General features: G+C 40.9%; 1 protein-coding gene and 1 pseudogene across 1 annotated transcript in view; one reads left to right on the top strand and one right to left on the bottom strand.

Annotated features, from left to right (window-relative positions):
* The window catches only part of NAA15 (N-alpha-acetyltransferase 15, NatA auxiliary subunit), an 88625-nt gene extending 76119 nt beyond the window's left edge, over positions 1–12506 (top strand). The window contains exons 18-20 of the mRNA XM_013007110.2: positions 1127–1273; positions 2271–2368; positions 10037–12506. Coding sequence (XP_012862564.1) covers positions 1127–1273; positions 2271–2368; positions 10037–10237 — 446 coding nt within the window. The 3' untranslated portion in view covers positions 10238–12506. The remainder of the gene's footprint in view (positions 1–1126; positions 1274–2270; positions 2369–10036) is intronic.
* Positions 2846–3578, bottom strand: LOC115870646 (annotated as a pseudogene).
* Positions 12507–17910: the final 5404 nt, after the last annotated feature.

Consider the following 17910-nt stretch of genomic DNA (forward strand, 5'->3'; position numbering starts at 1 on the left):
CCCCCCCACCCGATTGTAAAGAAATCAAAACTGAGTTGATGGTGATTGCAGTGGCTTGGGAGGAAAGGAGATCTCATTCTACATATTCAGTCTGGCCCTCCCTCCCTGCTCCCCCCTCCCTCATGAGCCCTTGATAATTTATAAATTATTATTTTGTCATATCTTGCCCTGTCCGATAAATTGAATTTTATGTGACATTGAGTCTTAGAACATAAAAAGTCAAGGTGTTTTAATTATTTTATAATTGAGAAATCTGGAACCTTAAAAGGTTAAATTACTGTTTAAGAAAACATAGCTACTTTGTATCTTGGTAATGAAGCCAGCATTAAGAGCATAAGTCTTGTTTATTTTCCTTTCTACTACAGTTTTCTTTTCAAAATAAAGTGCCTCTGTAATCAAGGATCCCTAGTGGAGAGTGGTTATGCATTGGTCTGCTAACTGCAAGGTCAGCTGTTCAAAACCACTAGCAGTTCCACAGGAGAAGATGAGGCTTACTACTTCTGTGTAGAGTTAGGCTCGAACCACACAGGGGCAGTTTTACCCTGTCTTATAGAGTTGCTTTGAGTCTGCATCAACTTTAAATGAATGAAGAAACCAACTAAAGTCCAGAAGATTATAGAATTACCATTAATGTGATACCTACAGAACTTGAGATCTCACATAATACAGCATTTTCAATTTTAAGTTAAAATGTTGGCCTCAGCATACTTTGGGTTCCATGGGTGTCAAAAACATAAAGTCAAACCTTTAAAAAAAATATATTGTGTCCTTTATTTGATAATAGAGTACAATGGGACAAGTGAAGGAAATGGAGTCATGTGACATTCTTTAAGCTCCTGCCTTGTAGACCTTGTTTATAGTTGAGGAGACGCAGCCCCAGGGGCTTAGTAGGCTGTGAACCAATTCTCTTCTGATGCTGTTTCCTTCTGGAAATGAGTCATATGTCACTGACATACTAGGTTTTTCTGCTGACACTTATTCCTTAAATTTATATCGTTTTCATTTTTCAAATGTTGGTTCATTTGTTGGTTTTATCTAGGCCTTGCTGTTTCATTAGCCTCAATAAGAACATTTTTAAAAGCTAATAACGTCGTATCTAATGAGAAGTTGTCTTTAATTTATTCAGCAGTGTGTGAAAGTAAAGATTTACCTGATGCCGTGAGAACAGTATTAAAACAAGAAATGAATCGTCTTTTTGGAGCAACGAATCCAAAGAACTTTAATGAAACTTTTCTGAAAAGGAATTCCGATTCATTGCCACACAGATTATCAGGTAATCATGGTATTTTACCTTTATCTTACCCCACTAAAATAAATGCAGGCTTTCGTTTAATGAATCAGTGACAAGTTCATACATAATTTACTTTGAAAGAAGAAATATGTTTATATCACATTTTATTTTTTAAAAGCTCACTGTCATTGAGTGAATTCGGACTCATAGCAACCCTACAACAGATAGTTTGCTTCTTACAGATTTTTTAGACAAAATTATTACTGTGAATTAAGGTCAGTCATTTCTCTGATTTGGCCTTATAGAGAAGTGAGTGAGTGGAAATGAATTTACTGAATTTAGCTATATGAGGTTGCATACAATAAAGATGAATTCTTCTCCCATGAATATGCCGTTGAAATTCACCTGGATGTCACTGTCATCTTTCTTCTTTTTATGTTATGTAAGTTATCAAACATGACAATGCTGAACATCTGAAAACACCTCACAGTCAGTGAGAAATTCAAGTACAAAGATTTATGCCATTGAGCTGAAATGGGACTTTATGGCACCACGTGGGTCATGCTTTTAAACAACTTTCTGAGAAGCCTAGTTAGTGTTAGACCCATGTGGAATTCTTCATTCTATCCTTTTGCTCATATTCCCTCCTTATATCTACTAAAGTATTCTCCTCATCCCAAATTATAATGCTCATTCTTGAAAGAGAATTAACCATGGCCCCCACCACATAATAAAGATATTGTTAAAATATGTGGAGCATTTCATTTTTATGTAATTGTGCATCATTCCACTATATATATTTTATATAACATTGAACAGATATGCCTTTATCATAGTCTCCTGGCCTGAACAGTAAGACTATTTCTGATCTATCTACTCCTCTTGATTAACAAAAAGCAAGTTTCTCAAATGATTGTTTCCACATTAATCAAGCTTTGTGCCAAGTGTGCATATGTACTTAGCAACTTGAATTTGAAGAGATAGAGTGTAAGATACTGGCTTTGATATAAAATAAATCTCCTTTCCCCCCCTCATTTAGCTGCCAAAATGGTGTATTATTTAGAGTCTTCGAGTCAGAAGAGAGCTGTAGAGTTGGCAACAACACTTGATGAATCCCTTGATAACAGAAACCTCCAGGTAACTTTTTTCCCCCATAATCTCTCTGTAAGTTTACCTGCCTGCTCTTTCTGTTTTCAACAAGAGAATTCTCACCAAGGTGACTTCTTATTACTCCAAACCCTTATGAATCTGAATCTGTTTGTATGACCATTGTTAAGTAGTTTGATATCAGCTGCTCAAAATAAGTTCTTTTAGTGCTTTTACCAAAGCTCATACGTTCCATAGTTATTTTAATTCATATCTGCATTTGTCTGAGTAAGAAGTGGTCTCAGTGAGGATTCGGACGTATTTTAGATATGCCATTTCTTTTTCTTTTTCTTTTCTTTTTTCAACTTCTCAGACAATTTTTATTGCTCCAGGAAAGGGAGGAGACAGAGCCCAGGGGCACCAGATGTTAAATACTCAGGTGCTAAACTGAAAACTCAGTGGTTCAAACCCACCAGCTCCTCCAAGGGAGAAATATGAGGCAGTTGGTTTCTGTAAAGACTGACAGCCTTAGAAACCCGGTGGAGCGGTTCTTCCCTCTTTGATGCGGGTCACTTCTAAAAGGAAGTGTCTTGACAGCAGTGGTTGGTGGTGGGTCAGGAAAGGCAGGCAGGCGGCCCCCACACCCACCCAAGGCTCCCATGGCCCTCCCTGTTTCCCATTGCCATTGATGGGGAACTTGACGTGCTCTAGAGAGGCCAGGAAGGTCTTGAGCTTGGGCCGGGCGCTGAGCTGAGCCACGTAGGCTGAGAGCAGGGGGAATGGATCAGCAGCAGGTTATAGTTGGCAAAGGAGATCTGGACGCCCATGATAAAGGCTTGGCCCCCTTTGTTCTGTGACAGCAGGGTCTCAAAGGGCTTCAGGTACCCTGGCAGTGCCTTCAGGTAATCTTCCTTGCCAGCCTCTTGGTTGGTATAGATGAGGGTGCCATATTTACAGTGCAGGTCCTCCACGCTGTAATTCACCACGTCCACCAGTGCCGCCTCCCAAGGGTGCTTCCCGTAGATGCTCAGGGAACACCCCAGGTGCCGCAGGATGGCGTTGGACTGGTACAGGCTGAGGTCCCCGTCCTGGAATTTCGGGAGCTCCTCATACAGACAAGCGGCCTTGAACTGTCCCTGCATCCAAGTTTCCTTGGTCACCGAACCTCCTTCCAACTGTGGCTCTGGTCAGCCAGCAGCATGCACATGGCCTCGCAGCAGCGCCCTAGAACCAGGAAGTAGACGATGGTGTAGGGTGGCATGCTGGCGGCGCAGGTGATGATGACGGAGCTCGTAGATATGCCATTTCTAGTGAGTTAAAATATTCTTATAACTTGAAATATAATGAGGTTGAGTGGAATAAAGGGTAATATAGGTATGTTGCAAAATATGGATTCTAGTTTAAACTGAATATAAAGGGCTAGAGGCCATATATGAGGTAACTGGCCATATAATAACGGTACTTGCTGAAAGCTAAATATACCTTTTTTATTAAAAGATCATTTTACTGGGGGCTTTTACAATTCATAACAATTAATACATCAGTTTTATCAAGCATATTTGTACATATGTTGCCATCATTTTTAAAAAAATCATTTTATTGGGGGCTGGTAGAACTCTTACCACAATCCATCCATCCATCCATTGTGTCAAGCACATTTCAACATATGTTGCCATCATCATTCTCAAAACATTTGCTTTATACTTGAGCTCTTGGTATCAGCTCCTCATTTTTTCCCCTCACTCCCTGCTCCCCACTCCCCTATGAAGCCATCATTCTTTTCTAGACATTTATTTACTTTTTATTGAACCCTTGCTATCAACTCCCCCCCTCCCCCAAAACCCCTTCATAGATTATAAATTATTATTTTCATATCTCACAGCAACCTCTGTCTCCCTTCCCCCATGGTTTCTGTTGTTGTCTCTGGCCTCCCCCCAACTTCTCCCTATCCTTCTGGTATGGCTATTCCCATTCCTGTTCCCAGATTCCATGGGCGTAAGCTCTTATCTCTTATCTACACCTGTGTACATGCTCCAGTCTACTCTGCAGTGAGAGAGGCGGCACCAGAGGTCTGGATAGTGGGAGTGAAGAAGCCTCAAGGAACCAGAGGAATATTGTGTTTCATTAGTGCTTTACTGTGCCCTGGTTGACTCATCCTTTCCCTGTGCCCCCTGTGTGCGGGGTGTTCTGTTAGGACCGTGCGTTTTTGCATTGAGGAAGGGTATGAGCAGAGGCCCGAAGTCTGTCCACTACCTCAGTGTATTGCTATAAAGATAGATATACATAGGCCAATACATCTGTTTTTATGTATTAATGTACAAACCTATGCTTATACCTCTATTCATAGCTTTGCTTCCTAGATCGCTCCTCTGTTTCCTCTTACCTTCTTCCTGCCCCACCATCACGCTCACCCTACTTCCACCTCTTAGTAATTCTGTTCTGCTCAGCTAGATTGCTGTTTCTCCAACACCTCTAGGATCTATACGCCCTCCTTGTTGTTGATTTTAATGCCCTAGTTGTTCCCCTGTCTATGGTGTTGTTTGCTCACCTCCCCCCACTCCTTCGCTCCTAACTCCCTCCAGGACTGTTGGTCCCATTGCTCTCTCCCCCAGCTTGCTTCCCGTGCCTATCTTTTTTTTTTCCATGCCTATCTTATATAAGTAGAGAAACCAACAATAACATAGACCAAACAATAGGAAAATAAAAGATTGAAAGGGAAAAAACCCACATAATTCCAGGTCTGTCTGCTGACCTTTATGACTATCTCCTCACCGTTCCTGTGGGAACTCCGGGAGCTGTCCCTCCTAGTCTGAAGTCTAGTTTGGGGTTTGTTTATGGGCTTTGTGCCTTGGCTTTCCTCCCAATGCTGATCTGTTGTGTTCCTTTCTTGTTTTGCCACGCTGCAGGCCTAAGACCGGACTAACGCGTCTTGGGCTGGGTGTGTTGATATGGGGTCTAGACCATCCCTTTCTCTTTTGCCTTCTTGGTTTGCGTCCTTGTGTGTGTGGCACGTTGGCCCCTCTCGTGAACCTGTAGGTTTAGTGTGGTTCTGTGTCACATAAACTTTTAGGGAGGGTGTCGGTTTGGCTCAGATTGAGCTGGCCCTGTAGCCCAATCTTTTCATGCATATCTCCCTGTCATTATGTTGCTCTCATGGTTTGGTGCGCCATGGTGGGGTCTGTATGCACATTCCAAATTCTGTGGAGACATAATCAGTACTCTTCCCACTGGGTGAGTTAGTGCCCTGCTCCCCCCATGCTGTCATCTCCCTGCTTCCCTCCCTGTTTCCACCCCTCCTCCTTTTCTTTGTATTGCAATAACATGTGCCTCCTTGGGTTTGGTCTGACCTCTACCTGACTGCCTTTACCGCAACCCATCTAGTGTGAGATAGTGGCTATTGTGCTGATTATACTTACCTCGGGACTCATGTTGTACGTGCCCTTTTGTGATTGGCTGACTTCACTTAGCATACTTTCCTTCAACTCTTCCCATGAAACAACGTGCTTCGTGTGATCAGTGTTTTTTAGTACTCCCTTGTGTGTATGTGCCAGAGTTTTCTTTCCTTTTTTTTCCTTCAGTTTTCTAATCCACTCATCAATTGATGGAAATTTCCAATTGTTTGCGATTGTGAATTGCACGCATGAACGACTGGTCGTGGTGTATTTCTTGCCCGTTCTGGGTATATGCCCAGTAGAGAGATAGTTGGGTCATAAAGTAGCTCCATATCCATTTGCTTTAAATTTTGCCAGATCACTTTCCACAGGGGCTGTTGCATATCTACACAACCACCAGCAGTGGAGGAGAGTTCCTATCTCGCCACATCCCCTCCAACATTTGTTGCTCTCTGGTTTTCTGATTTGGGCTATCCTCAGGGTCATAGATGGTATCTCATGCTTGTTTTAATTTGCATTTCTTTGATGGCTAAAGATCGAGAGCTTTTTCTCATGTTTATTGGCTATTCGGGTCTCCTCCCTAGTGACATTTCTTTTCATGTCTTTTGTCCACTTCCTGTGGGGGGGGGGGTTAATGGTTTTCTTCTTTGCAGGCTAGGAGGGTATTGTAGATTTTGGTAATAAGTTTTTTGTCTGTTATGTCATTGCTAAAAATCCTCTCTCAGTCTCTTGGTTCTCGTTACCTTTTTGGCGAAGCCTTTTGACGCACACAAGTGTTTTATCTTTAGTATATCCCACTTGTCAATTTCAGATTCACCTGTGTGTGTGTGTGTGTATCCTTCTCTGTTGCAGTTAGCCTATGTATTCCCTGGGCCAAGGTTCATAGGTTTGTCCCGATTCCTTCACTGATGGTCCTGATAGTTTGGGGTTTTACTTCTAGGTCTGCGATCTACCATGAGTTTGTTCATGTGCATGGGGTGAGGTAATCATCTTGTTTCCCATTTTTTACAGGTGGGTATCCATTGATTCCAGCACCATCTGCTTCCCACTTGATGCCTTTCGGGCCCTTATTGAAAATCAGTTGTCTATATGCTGATGGTTTTATTTCTGGGTTTTCTGTTCTTTTCCATTTGTCTGAGTATCTGTCATTATACCAGAACCACACTGTTTTAACCACTGTGGCTATGCAGTAGGTGTCAAAGTCAGGTCAAGTGAGCCCTCTGACTTAGTCCTTGAGGAGTTCTCTGCTGATTCTGGGCTTCTTCCCTCTCCATATGAAACTGGTGGTCAGTTTTTCCAATTCTCTGAAGAAGGTTGTTGGTATTTGAATTGGGATAGCATTAAACTTACATAGTGCCTTGGGTAAGATTGACATCTTTACTATAGTGAGTCTTCCAATCCACGAACATGGGATATTCTTCCATTTGTGGAGGGTGCTTTTGGTTTCTTATAGTAGGGTCCTATAGTTTTCCTTGTATAAGTCTTTTGTTGCTGTTGTTAAATATATCTCTAGATATTTCAATGTGTTTTTGGCTATTGTGAAGAGTACTCCCTTCTTGAGCTCCTCTTCCATGGCCTTGTCCAATGTATATAGCAAATCAATAGATTTCTGTTTGTTCATCTTGTATCCTGCCATGCTTCCATATTCCTCTTATCACTGTCAGTACTCCAGTTGTGGGACTTTGGGGATTTATAGAATCATATCATCTGCAAATAGTGATAGTTCCACCTCCTTCTCTCCCAGTTGGATACCTTTAATGTCGTTCTGCTGTCTTATGTTGTTAGCTAGGACCTCCAGTACAATGTTGAATAGTACTGGAGACTAGGGGCATCCTTGTCTGGTCTTCTTCAGTGGGATTGTTTTGGTCTTTTCTCCATTAACTATGATGTTGGCTGTTGGCTTTTCATAGAGAGCTTGTATTAACTTGAGGAATACTCCTTCCATTCCTATCTTCTTAAGTGTCTTAATTAGGAATGGGTGTTGGGTGTTTTCAATGCTTTTTCTGCATCTGTCATTATTATGGTGATTCATATACTTTTTCTTATTCGTGTGGTTATAATATTGATGGATTTTTAGATGTTAAGCCACCCCTGCATCTCTGGACTGAATCCCACTTGATCATGGTGGATGATATGTTTAATATACTTTTATATTCTGTTGGCCAATATGTTGTTAAGGACTTCTGCATCTGTGTTCATTAGAGATCTCAGTCTGTGGTTCTCGATTCCTGTGGGGTCTTTGCCCCGTTTGGGTATTAAAGTTATGCTGACTTCGTAGAATGAGTTTGTGAGTTTGCCTTCCTTTTTTATGCTATGGAATACTTTGTGGAGGATCAGTGTCAGCTCTTCTCTGAATGCTTGGTAGAATTCTCCTGTGAAGCCTTATGGTCCGGGAGCTTTTTTGTTGGTAGTTTCTTGATAGCCGTATCTATTTCTTCCTTTAATATACTTATTTAATAGCAAATCAAGGACATGGCTTTTCAAAAGAAAAGTTACGACTTGCTAGTTTCTAACTTGTACATTGTTTAGATCAAACCTGCATTATTTAAATACCTTTCTAGACTAGCAGAATTGATAGGGTGTGTTTCTAGAAGCTAAGCATCTCCCAAGTGAAAATAATATAAAGAAACTACAAGTCAAAATGAATCATTTAAATTAGAAGAAGCAGACCTCTTGGGTTTTGTTTATATATATAAATCATTTTATTGAGAGGTATTACAAATACCGTAACATTCCATAGTTCAGTCACATCTCTTGGGAGTTCAGTCACATCTCTTGGGGGTTTTGAGTGAAGGAATTGCCTATTTAATCATCCTTGAACACAAGGGAGCTTTGAAAATTTCGTGGAAACATTCCATTATCTTGAAATTCCATTTTTCCACAAACTTTTGAATTTCATTCCTTCTTCTATACCACCCCCCCTTTAAAAAAAAAACATTGAAGGCGCTTACAGCTTCTATAACAATCCATACATCAATTGTATCAAGCACATTTTGTGCACGTTCCCATCAATACTTCCTAGACATTTATTTTCTGTTGAGCCCTGGTGTCAGCTCCTCTATTACTTTTATATCTTTTTAAAAAATCATTTTATTAGGGGCTCATATAACTTTTATCACTATCCATCCACCCATCCATTGTGTCACGCGCACTTGTACATTTGTTGCCATCATCATTCTTAAAACACTTGCTCTCCATTTGAGCCCTTGATAACAGTTCCACATGTTTTCCCCTCCCTCATGAACCCTTGATAATTTAAAAATTATTATTATTTTCATATCTTACACTGACCACTGTCTCCCTTCCCCCTCTGTTTCTGTTGTGGCCCCCTCCCACCCCCAAGAGGCGGGCACGCAGTTATATGTTGATCATCACAATCCGTTCAGTCTTTCTCCCTTCCTCTCCCCATCTTCCACCTGCCCTTCTGGTATCGCTATTCCCATTTCTGTTCCTAAGTTTCATGTCATGAACTCTTTTGTCTTATCCATATATGTGCATATGCTCCAGTCTAGCCCACAGTGACAGGCAGTTCTAGGGTCATGATAGTGGCGGGAACCAGAGGAGTATTGTGTGATATGCCCCTTTCTATCTAGACACTTTGCTGCTTAAGATTTTCTTTTAATTTCAATAAAAGGTTGTAAATAGTAATGTTTGCTGACCTGTTTTGGGCCTCAGAAAATATTAAAAGGCAGTCATTGTAACGTTTGACATTTATATTCTTGGCCTGGGTCTTACTGAGTCAAGGTTGCCAAATTGAAGGAGGTGCTACCGTTTCCCCGAAAGTAAGACATCCCCCGAAAATAAGACCTACTTACAGTTTTGCCTCTCGCTGAAATATAAGGCATCCCCCTGAAAATAAGGCCCCCCAAAGCTACCATAACTCTGGACTCTGGACCGTAGCAGCGGGTGCCGTCTCGCAGCAAAAATTAATATAAGACACTGTCTTATTTTCGGGGAAACAGGGTAGTTCCAGGGGCTGTGCTCTTAGTGAACGCTTCTGTGAGTAGAGCCTCCCCCGCTTCTGTTTCCATAACCACCCTTTTGCATATACCCTGCACTTCTGAAGAAACCATTACAGTAGCTTTCAAGAACATTCTCATAGGATATACTGGGGTGGGCGGGGGCTGGGGAGGGCTTCAAAAAGTTTGTAGCAGATAAAATTTAAAGATAGGGTTTTTTCCCATAAACAAAGTGCTTTTATTTCCCTTAAAGATGTGTATTCACCTTTTATTTTGAAAGGTGAATGGTCTTACTGAAATGTCTAATAAATTTGCAGTAAAAGCTTTTTTTAAAAAAAGTTGTAACACGATGTTTTTTCTTCCTTTAGACCTGTATGGAGGTGTTAGGAGCCTTGAATGATGGCAGCCTAGGAGACTGTAAAGAAGCTGCTGACGTTTATAGAGCAAATTGTCATAAGCTTTTCCCTTACGCTTTGGCTTTCATGCCTCCTGGATACGAAGAAGATATGAAGATTACAGTTAATGGAGATAGTTCTGCAGAAACGGAAGAACTGGCCAATGAAATCTGAACATCATTAAAACAAGCAAATGGAATGACTTTGGACCATATCTAGTGTATAATATTTTTGTCACGCACCTGCTGCATTACTCTAACTTACACAGAATGAAAGGAGTAAATGTTCTGCCTTCAACTAGTGTTTTACTTTTTTTATCCTGCTGAAAAAGTATATATAAAATATCTAACATATTACAGGATATAGGTTCAGTTTCTTAAAAAAAAATTAAAAGCTGCTAAAATTGAGAGGTTAAAAAAAGATACCTTATCCTATTCCTACATACCCATCCATGTTTTTAAACTAATTTATATAAAATCTGGAGGCTGTTACAGCTAACAAAGCAGGTGTGTGGCGGAAATATTACTTTAAATTTGTCTTGTGAGATTTTACTATATCTCAGACAGCATAAACGCTGTTTCAGCACTGGATTCTTTCACTGAGCACAAAGAGTTGTTGGGGCTTTAGCATCTGACTGATTTTGTTACGGGGTTGATTCTGACCATAGGAAGTATGCAACGTGAATCACTATTTGCAGAGAAACCTACAACAGAAACTGCTGTTGTAGCAACAGGGACATAGAGATACAAAGCAAAATAACTAAGAAACCTAGAGGGTGTTTCATGTGCTTGTTGTGTTTCCAAAATTGACTGTACATGATCAGTTTGGTGTTCTTGTACCACAGTTTTTAACTGAAGGAACCAGTTGGAACAATCTCAGTTTTCACTAAAACTTGAAGAAATTAAATCACAATGCCAACCTTTCAGCATTGTTTTGGCCAAACTTGTTAAAACTGTAATGCAAGAACCAAATGCACTGTGATGTGGCACCAACTAATTAGCAAGCATGAATTTTCACCCCCGAGTGGAAACAAACCTACCACGGCTTGAAGTTAAGAACAGAACTCCTGGCTACCATTCTCTGACTGATCAAGAGACTCCTAGTTAAGAACCTCAGCAGGCCTTGTTCACGATATGCAGAAAAAAAGTGCTGCAGTTTAGATACCTCTGGAATTTTTCCACAGTGTCACAGGTTTGTAATACTTGAAGCCCTACATTTCTAAGAATATATTTCTTGCTCAGTTGTTTCAGGCAAGCCCAAGACTTTGTAATTTTTAAAGGGCCCAAGATCTTTTTTTTTTTCTTTCAATAACAGACCAGCTTTTTTTCCCCTGCAGTTACAGTTGTAATTTCCTTTTTGTTGTCAAACATAAGGTACCAAATACGATGCAATAAATTGTTTTGAAAAACAGTTGTGTGAATATTTCAACGAATCTGTGTTGGGCTTCTGTGATAATACACCGGTGGAAACAGCTGTAAACCAGAGGCAGTGTAATGTGCTGTAAAGTTCACCCATTGAAGCATTGTGACTAGTAGTGCAGACGGGAGCTCTTTGGAATGGGCTAACTGCCGGTGTTGGAAATTCCATGATGGACTCGCAGCGCTGCTCCTGAGGAAGTAAGGCTTCAGTGAGGGCCAGGATGGTGGCAGGTACAACGAATGTAATGCATTCTTTGACAGGAAAGCAGAAAACTGCTATTTTGATTGAGAAGATGAGCCTTACCATTTAAAACCCGCACGCTGAGAATCAGCCTTGGGCTCAATATTCTCATTGAATTTGCAAGAGCTGAACAAATAAAGACACCTACATAAAAATGAATCGCTTGTATATATAACTGACCTTTTTGTGGTACTGTTAGTTTATAGGAAGTATAAAAGGGGAGTTTTCAGGATATTTCATCCTTTTACTGATTGAAGAGTTGTGCTAAAACCCAACCTTTCATAGTACATGACTGTATTCCACTCCCCAGTCTTCAATTGAGTGATGGAAGGAGACATACAAACAACTCCAGTGCTTTGTTAAATTTTATTAACTGGCCCTGTCTCAGGAACATCTTTACAGATGGCAAAAAAATCAAAACAAAAAAAGCGAACAAACTTCTTTTTTCAACTTCTCCTAAGAGTGGCACCTGGCGTTCTTATTGTTGGGAAAGAACACTAGTGCTACCTCTGCCACTAAGGCGTGTTTGGAGGAGGTGCCAGCCATAGAATGGGGGTGGGGCTGTGAATGATGGTGTAACTCTACTGTATATGGAAACGAAATTCATATATTTGTCTTGACAATGTTCAAATGATGTAGATTGTCTTAGAATGAATATTCATGAGTACTTGGAACTCTTGATATTGATGCCATTCTGAGGAGCTAAATTCCTAACATGTATATTGTATTTCCACCCAGTTTTACTGGAACTATTGAATAAATCTTTTATTTTCTTTCAGGTTTACTTGATAATGCATACATTGTCTGGTGTCAAAAGGACCTTGACTGACTTCATTTTATGTCCAAACATCACCCCTCTAAACCATTGTACTGTACTCTCTTGCTCTGAGTAGAATTAACTGGATCATCTCACATGTGTCTCTTTCATTCTATTAATTTCAAATGCCTTTGGGTGGGGTGGGATAAGGGGGGAGGGAACAGAGAAACAAGTGGGAAAAAATGGAGTGCTGTTGTAATCTAAACAAGTGCCTTAATGTTCCTTGCTGAGAACTGGTGTTATCCGCCCTTTTGAGAAGAAAGGGTCCCTTGACCTGTATTAATTAACATAGGAAAGTAAAGTTCTCTTTGTTTTTCTTTATATTCAACTACTCTTGTCATTTCTCATTTAAAAACAAAAATCTGACTAGGTTAGTTTACTCAGTTTAATTAGATAGCTGAGTCATAAAGTTTAGACATTTTCCTGTATAATATGCTTAAAAATAAAGTGTGGTCTATACTAGCACGACTAAGAGTAATGTGAGTGACTACCCTCTCTCTGGGAGTTACCAGGCCCTTGTTTTCACAGCAAAGCTTGCACTGTCTGGTCTGCCTTATTGCTGTTAGAGCTTGACTTTGAAGAGGCCTAGAAGTTGGGGTCCTGCTTCAGGTAGGTTTTGATCAATTCCAGGAAGTCTCCTGTGCAGTTTCTAGGGTGATTTCTCTTGCCATGTGGGGCATTTATTTGGGAGAAGGTAGAAAGTGAGGTGTGTTGGACTTCTGTAAAAGATAGATTGTAAAAGATTTTGTATGTACTTAGGGAATTTCCAGCATTTTGGTAAATTAGCTGCACGGACGGATCTTCAGTTAGAAAGAAGGCTGCCTTCCATTTGTAAGTCATGCTCAACTTTTAAATTAACAGACGAGATATCTTGACTTGTGTACTACCATCTAAACCAGCGGTTCCCAACCTGTGGGTTGCGACCCCTTTGGGGGTCAAACAACCCTTTCATAGGGGTTGCCCAATTCCTAACAGTAGCAAAATTACAGTTATGAAGTAGCAACAAAAATAATTTTATGGTTGGGGGTGTCACCACAACATCAGGAACGGTATTGAAGGGTCGCAGCCCTAGGAAGGTTGAGAACCACTGATAAAAACTATGCTAAACCCACACTCAAAAGCAGGTTCCCAGAAATGGCTACATTTTGCACTCTTGGAAATGGAAAGCTTAAAAGTTTGCTTCTAATTTTTATAATCATGACTTGTAGTAATAAAAGGTTTTTTAGAGAGAATGTGAGGGGTAAAAAGGGTTTTTTAAAGTTATTTATTGAATTATACCATTATCTTTCACTATATGACCTATTAGGTGCTAGTGTGCAAGAATTTCTAAAGAGAGTGCTCACTCCAGTATAGCACAAGAGGATTACACTGCTCAATACTGCCCCTCCATCAGGATATTGGCTTGTATGAAGACATAAAAATAGGTAGATGAAGCAGGTGTTAGTTTAAAAAAAGGGGGGGCGGGTAAGAGCCCCCCAAAAAATTATTTTTAAAACCAAAAAACAAAGATCTCAAGTTTCTTAGTTCATCCAATTGCCTTTGAAGAGACTAGAAGAAAAAGCTGATATTTTAAGACAAGCTTAAAAATGTACATCCTCAGCGCTCTTCAGAGTAGAGTTCTGTGTGCCACAAATAGAATACTGATTTTCAATCCTGCTCATAACAAAACTAAAGTTCATAGTTGGGTATTTTAAGATGATGTTGTGGTTCTTAAATTGTTTTAATTGGGGGTCTCTGTCTCTAGCTTATGGGTCAGGTCAGTGTTCGAAGAGTGGTATAGTTCTTCCTAACCAGGCATGGGAGTGGTGGTTGTGATGGATCAATATGGTAGAGAAGATAACGTGAAAATGTCTCCCTTTGCTGATTGAATCTTCAGCATAGCCTCAGTACTGCAGATGATACCTTTATCAATTAGATAAGAAGCAAAGGAATCGGGAATATCTTCTGGACCCCCATGACTTTTAACAATTGCATTACTGTGCATATTTAATTGCCTGTGTGTTGGTTTCACAAGCCCCGATCCCTGATGGACGCAGTCTAAGTATAGTTCTTGCTCTGTCCTTGTAGATAGGGTCACTGTGAGTTGTAAGGGGGCTCTATAGCCATGACTTGTTTAACAAGCTTCTCTTCCTGGGAAGTTCTATGGTTACCTCCTGTTCTGCCAAACATTGAGCTTCTGTATAAAAAGTTGGAAGTGGCTTTGACCTGCAAGTTGATTGAGTGCATTGGCTAGTGTCTGATGGCTAGTCACAAATCGGATGTTCTTCAACATCTGCTTTAAAAAAAAATCATTTTATTGGGGGCTCGTACAACTCATCACAATCCATACTTAACATCCATTGTGTCAAGCACATTTGTACACTTGTTGCCCTAATTCTCAAAACATTTGCTTTTTCCTTGAACCCTTGGTATCAGCTCATTTTTCCCCTCCTTGCCCCCCCCCAACCCTTGATAATTTATAAATTATTATTTTGTCATGTCTTACATTGTCTGACATCTCCCTTCACCCATTTTTCTGTTGTCCATCCCCCAGTGAGGGGGGTCATATGTAGATCCTTGTAATCAGTTCTGACCTTCCCCCCACCCTCCCAGAATCGCCACTCTCACCACTTGCCCTGAGAGGTTCATCTGTCCTGGATTCCCTGTTTCCAGTTCCTATCTATACCAGTGTACATCCTCTGGTCTAGCCAAATTTATAAGGTAGAATTGGTATCATGATGGTGGGGAGGAAGCATTAAGGAACTATAGGAAAATTGTGTGTTTCTTCGTCGCTACACTGCACCTTGACTGGCTCATCTCCTTCCCCTGACCCTTCTGTAAGGGGATGTCCAGTTGCCTACAGATGGGCTTTGGGTCCCCACTCAACACTCCCCCTCATTCACATGATTTTTTGTTCTTTGATACCTGATCCCCAACACCTGTTTCTTGATGAAATATTAGCCTCTGTGTCTCATCATTTTTCTTAGAGCCACTTCCTTGTTTTCAGTTACTCCTGCCTGATACCTTTAGATAACAAACCTGTCTCCCAGATTCTTCCCCTCAATTTCTGAACTATGGAATACTAAAAAATTGCATCATTAAAGTAAAAGAAATTCACTATGCTTTAACAGTAGGAGTATTCAGAAATACTTAATGTTGTATTGCGTAGCATTTCATTGAAAACTACCTAAGAACAAGTCAAAGTCAAGTCAGTTTTCACTAGTCGTGCTTAAAACGTGTTTTCTTTCCAGAGTTTATTTCAAGCATTCCATGTCACATAGCATTTCCCATTCACCTGTTAGGAAGCCTCATATTTGGAGTTGTGTAGTGATAGTACAGAGTAAATGAATACCCCATCGAGAGGCACTATGAGTCAGAATAGGAGCTCAGGTGGTATAGTGGGTAGTTGGGTTGCTAACTGGAAGGTCACCAGTTTGAAACCAGCAGCAGCTTTTCTGGAGAAAGACGTGTGTAAAGAGTCTCGGGAACCCACAGGGACAGCTTTACTCTTGCCCTGTAGAGTTGGTATGAGTCAGAACTCAACTGAGTTTTTATATCTGTGGATAATGCAGCGTATGGGCACCTCTGAATGACTAAATCCAACAACCTACAGTTAAGCCAACTTAAAGTGTTGAATGACAGTTCTCAGGACAGAGATGTAGTAACAAGGTAAGCCCCTGAGTATCCACCTTTGGGTTCTAATTCACTTGAGCTGCAATCCTTTTTGAATTGATGCGCCAACAGAAAGGAAAGTTAATTGCAGACACATTGTCAACAAAACAAAACTGATAGGCAGCTAGTCAAAGGTAGGAGTTTGAATTCAGCCCGTGTTCTCCCCGCTGCTGGCCAGTCCAGGGTCCACCGTGATCCCTCACCTGTAGGTCTGAGTGGTATGGCTCTGGTAGCGCAGCTGTACAGCCCTGAGCACCCCCTAGAAGTGGCTATGTCCCAGCAGCAGCTCCACCACTGCTCGGTCTGCACCAGCAACCTTGCTCTTGTCCAGCTCACAGTGGCAGCAGCTGGCCACAGCCACCTGCCTCCTGCAGACCTGAGGTACGTGCAGTGGTGGTAACAAATGACGCTACTGTGCAGTGCCACATGAGCACATTTTGATTACTGCTGCGGCATACTGGCTTACGGGTTGGGCTGCTAGCCACAAGGTCAGCCGTCTGAAAGCAGCCACTGCTGAAGAAAGACGGAGGTTCTCACTCTTGCACAGTTGAAAGTCCTGGAAGCCCACAGTCGCAGTGCTAGCCTGCCCTACAGGATCGCTGTGGGCCAGGTTCCACTCAGTGGCAAGGAGGTGCGTTTATCGTGCTAAACAATATTTTTTTAATTTGGAAGTATAAGTTTTTTGTGCATGTACACATAAGGAAAAGTACACTATTGTATACTTAACATGAACATTTGACTAGCAGATTCTAACTACCCAACTGTTTTGCAATCCCCAAAAGGTTTAGGTCTGGCAGGCGTCCTCAAACTATGGCCCGCTGGGTGTTTTTGCCCCGTTTGTTTTTTAACTTCAAAATAAGATATGTGCAGTGTGCATAGGAATTTGTTCATATCCTTTTTTTTAACCTATAGTCCGGCCCTCCAACGGATTTGAGAGACAGTGAACTGGCCCCCTGTTTAAAAAGTTGCCTATGCACACCCCACAGCCTGCCTGTATTTCTCATTTATCCTCCCCTCTGCTCATGATTTACCTCAATAGACTATAGACCCATTATATTCCTGTTAAGAAAGGATTTCTTACAACTAATTTTCAGTTTGTTTGTGTTTCCCCCTGTAGTTTGTCAAAGTAACGTACTACCCTTGTAGGAAACAGGACCTTTCTGGGTTGTCTGGTCATTGTGGTATTTATTGGTCAGCAGTGAATCTGCTCATCTTTCATGTTGTTGGTAACCAGCCACCCAGGTGAAAGCATCCCAGAGAATTTTTCCATGCAGTAGTTTTTCATCTTCCCGACATTTTGACGGGATTGGTAACACACCATTTACTTGATAGATATGTCTTCTTTCAATTAACACAAGTAAGTAGACTTCATGTCATCGCAACCAAGACACTAGTCTACAACTAGTTTCCTGTACTTAGGATAAGCATTGCCTTCTTTTAAGGAGTACCCTGGTTTTATATTAGAGTCTCAGTGGAACTATTGAAAAGCAAAACCAATCCAACTTGGTACCCAGGACCACCTGCAAAGGTTCTGATTTAAATGACCTTATGTAGGCCCTGGAATTTGTCTTTTTCTTTCTTAAAAAAATGTCAGTGATTCTAAGGTACCCCCAATGTTGTGGACCACAGCCTTTGAAAAATTAAAATATTTACTCAGAGATAAAAAGGCCAAACAAGTATGTGTGTGTAGAGATTTCCCTGCCTTCTATTAAACAGAAGA

Source organism: Echinops telfairi, unplaced genomic scaffold, assembly GCF_000313985.2.
Source record: "Echinops telfairi isolate 266 unplaced genomic scaffold, ASM31398v2 ScPeMD7_2186;HRSCAF=2738, whole genome shotgun sequence".
Classification (NCBI taxonomy): Eukaryota; Metazoa; Chordata; class Mammalia; order Afrosoricida; family Tenrecidae; genus Echinops; species Echinops telfairi.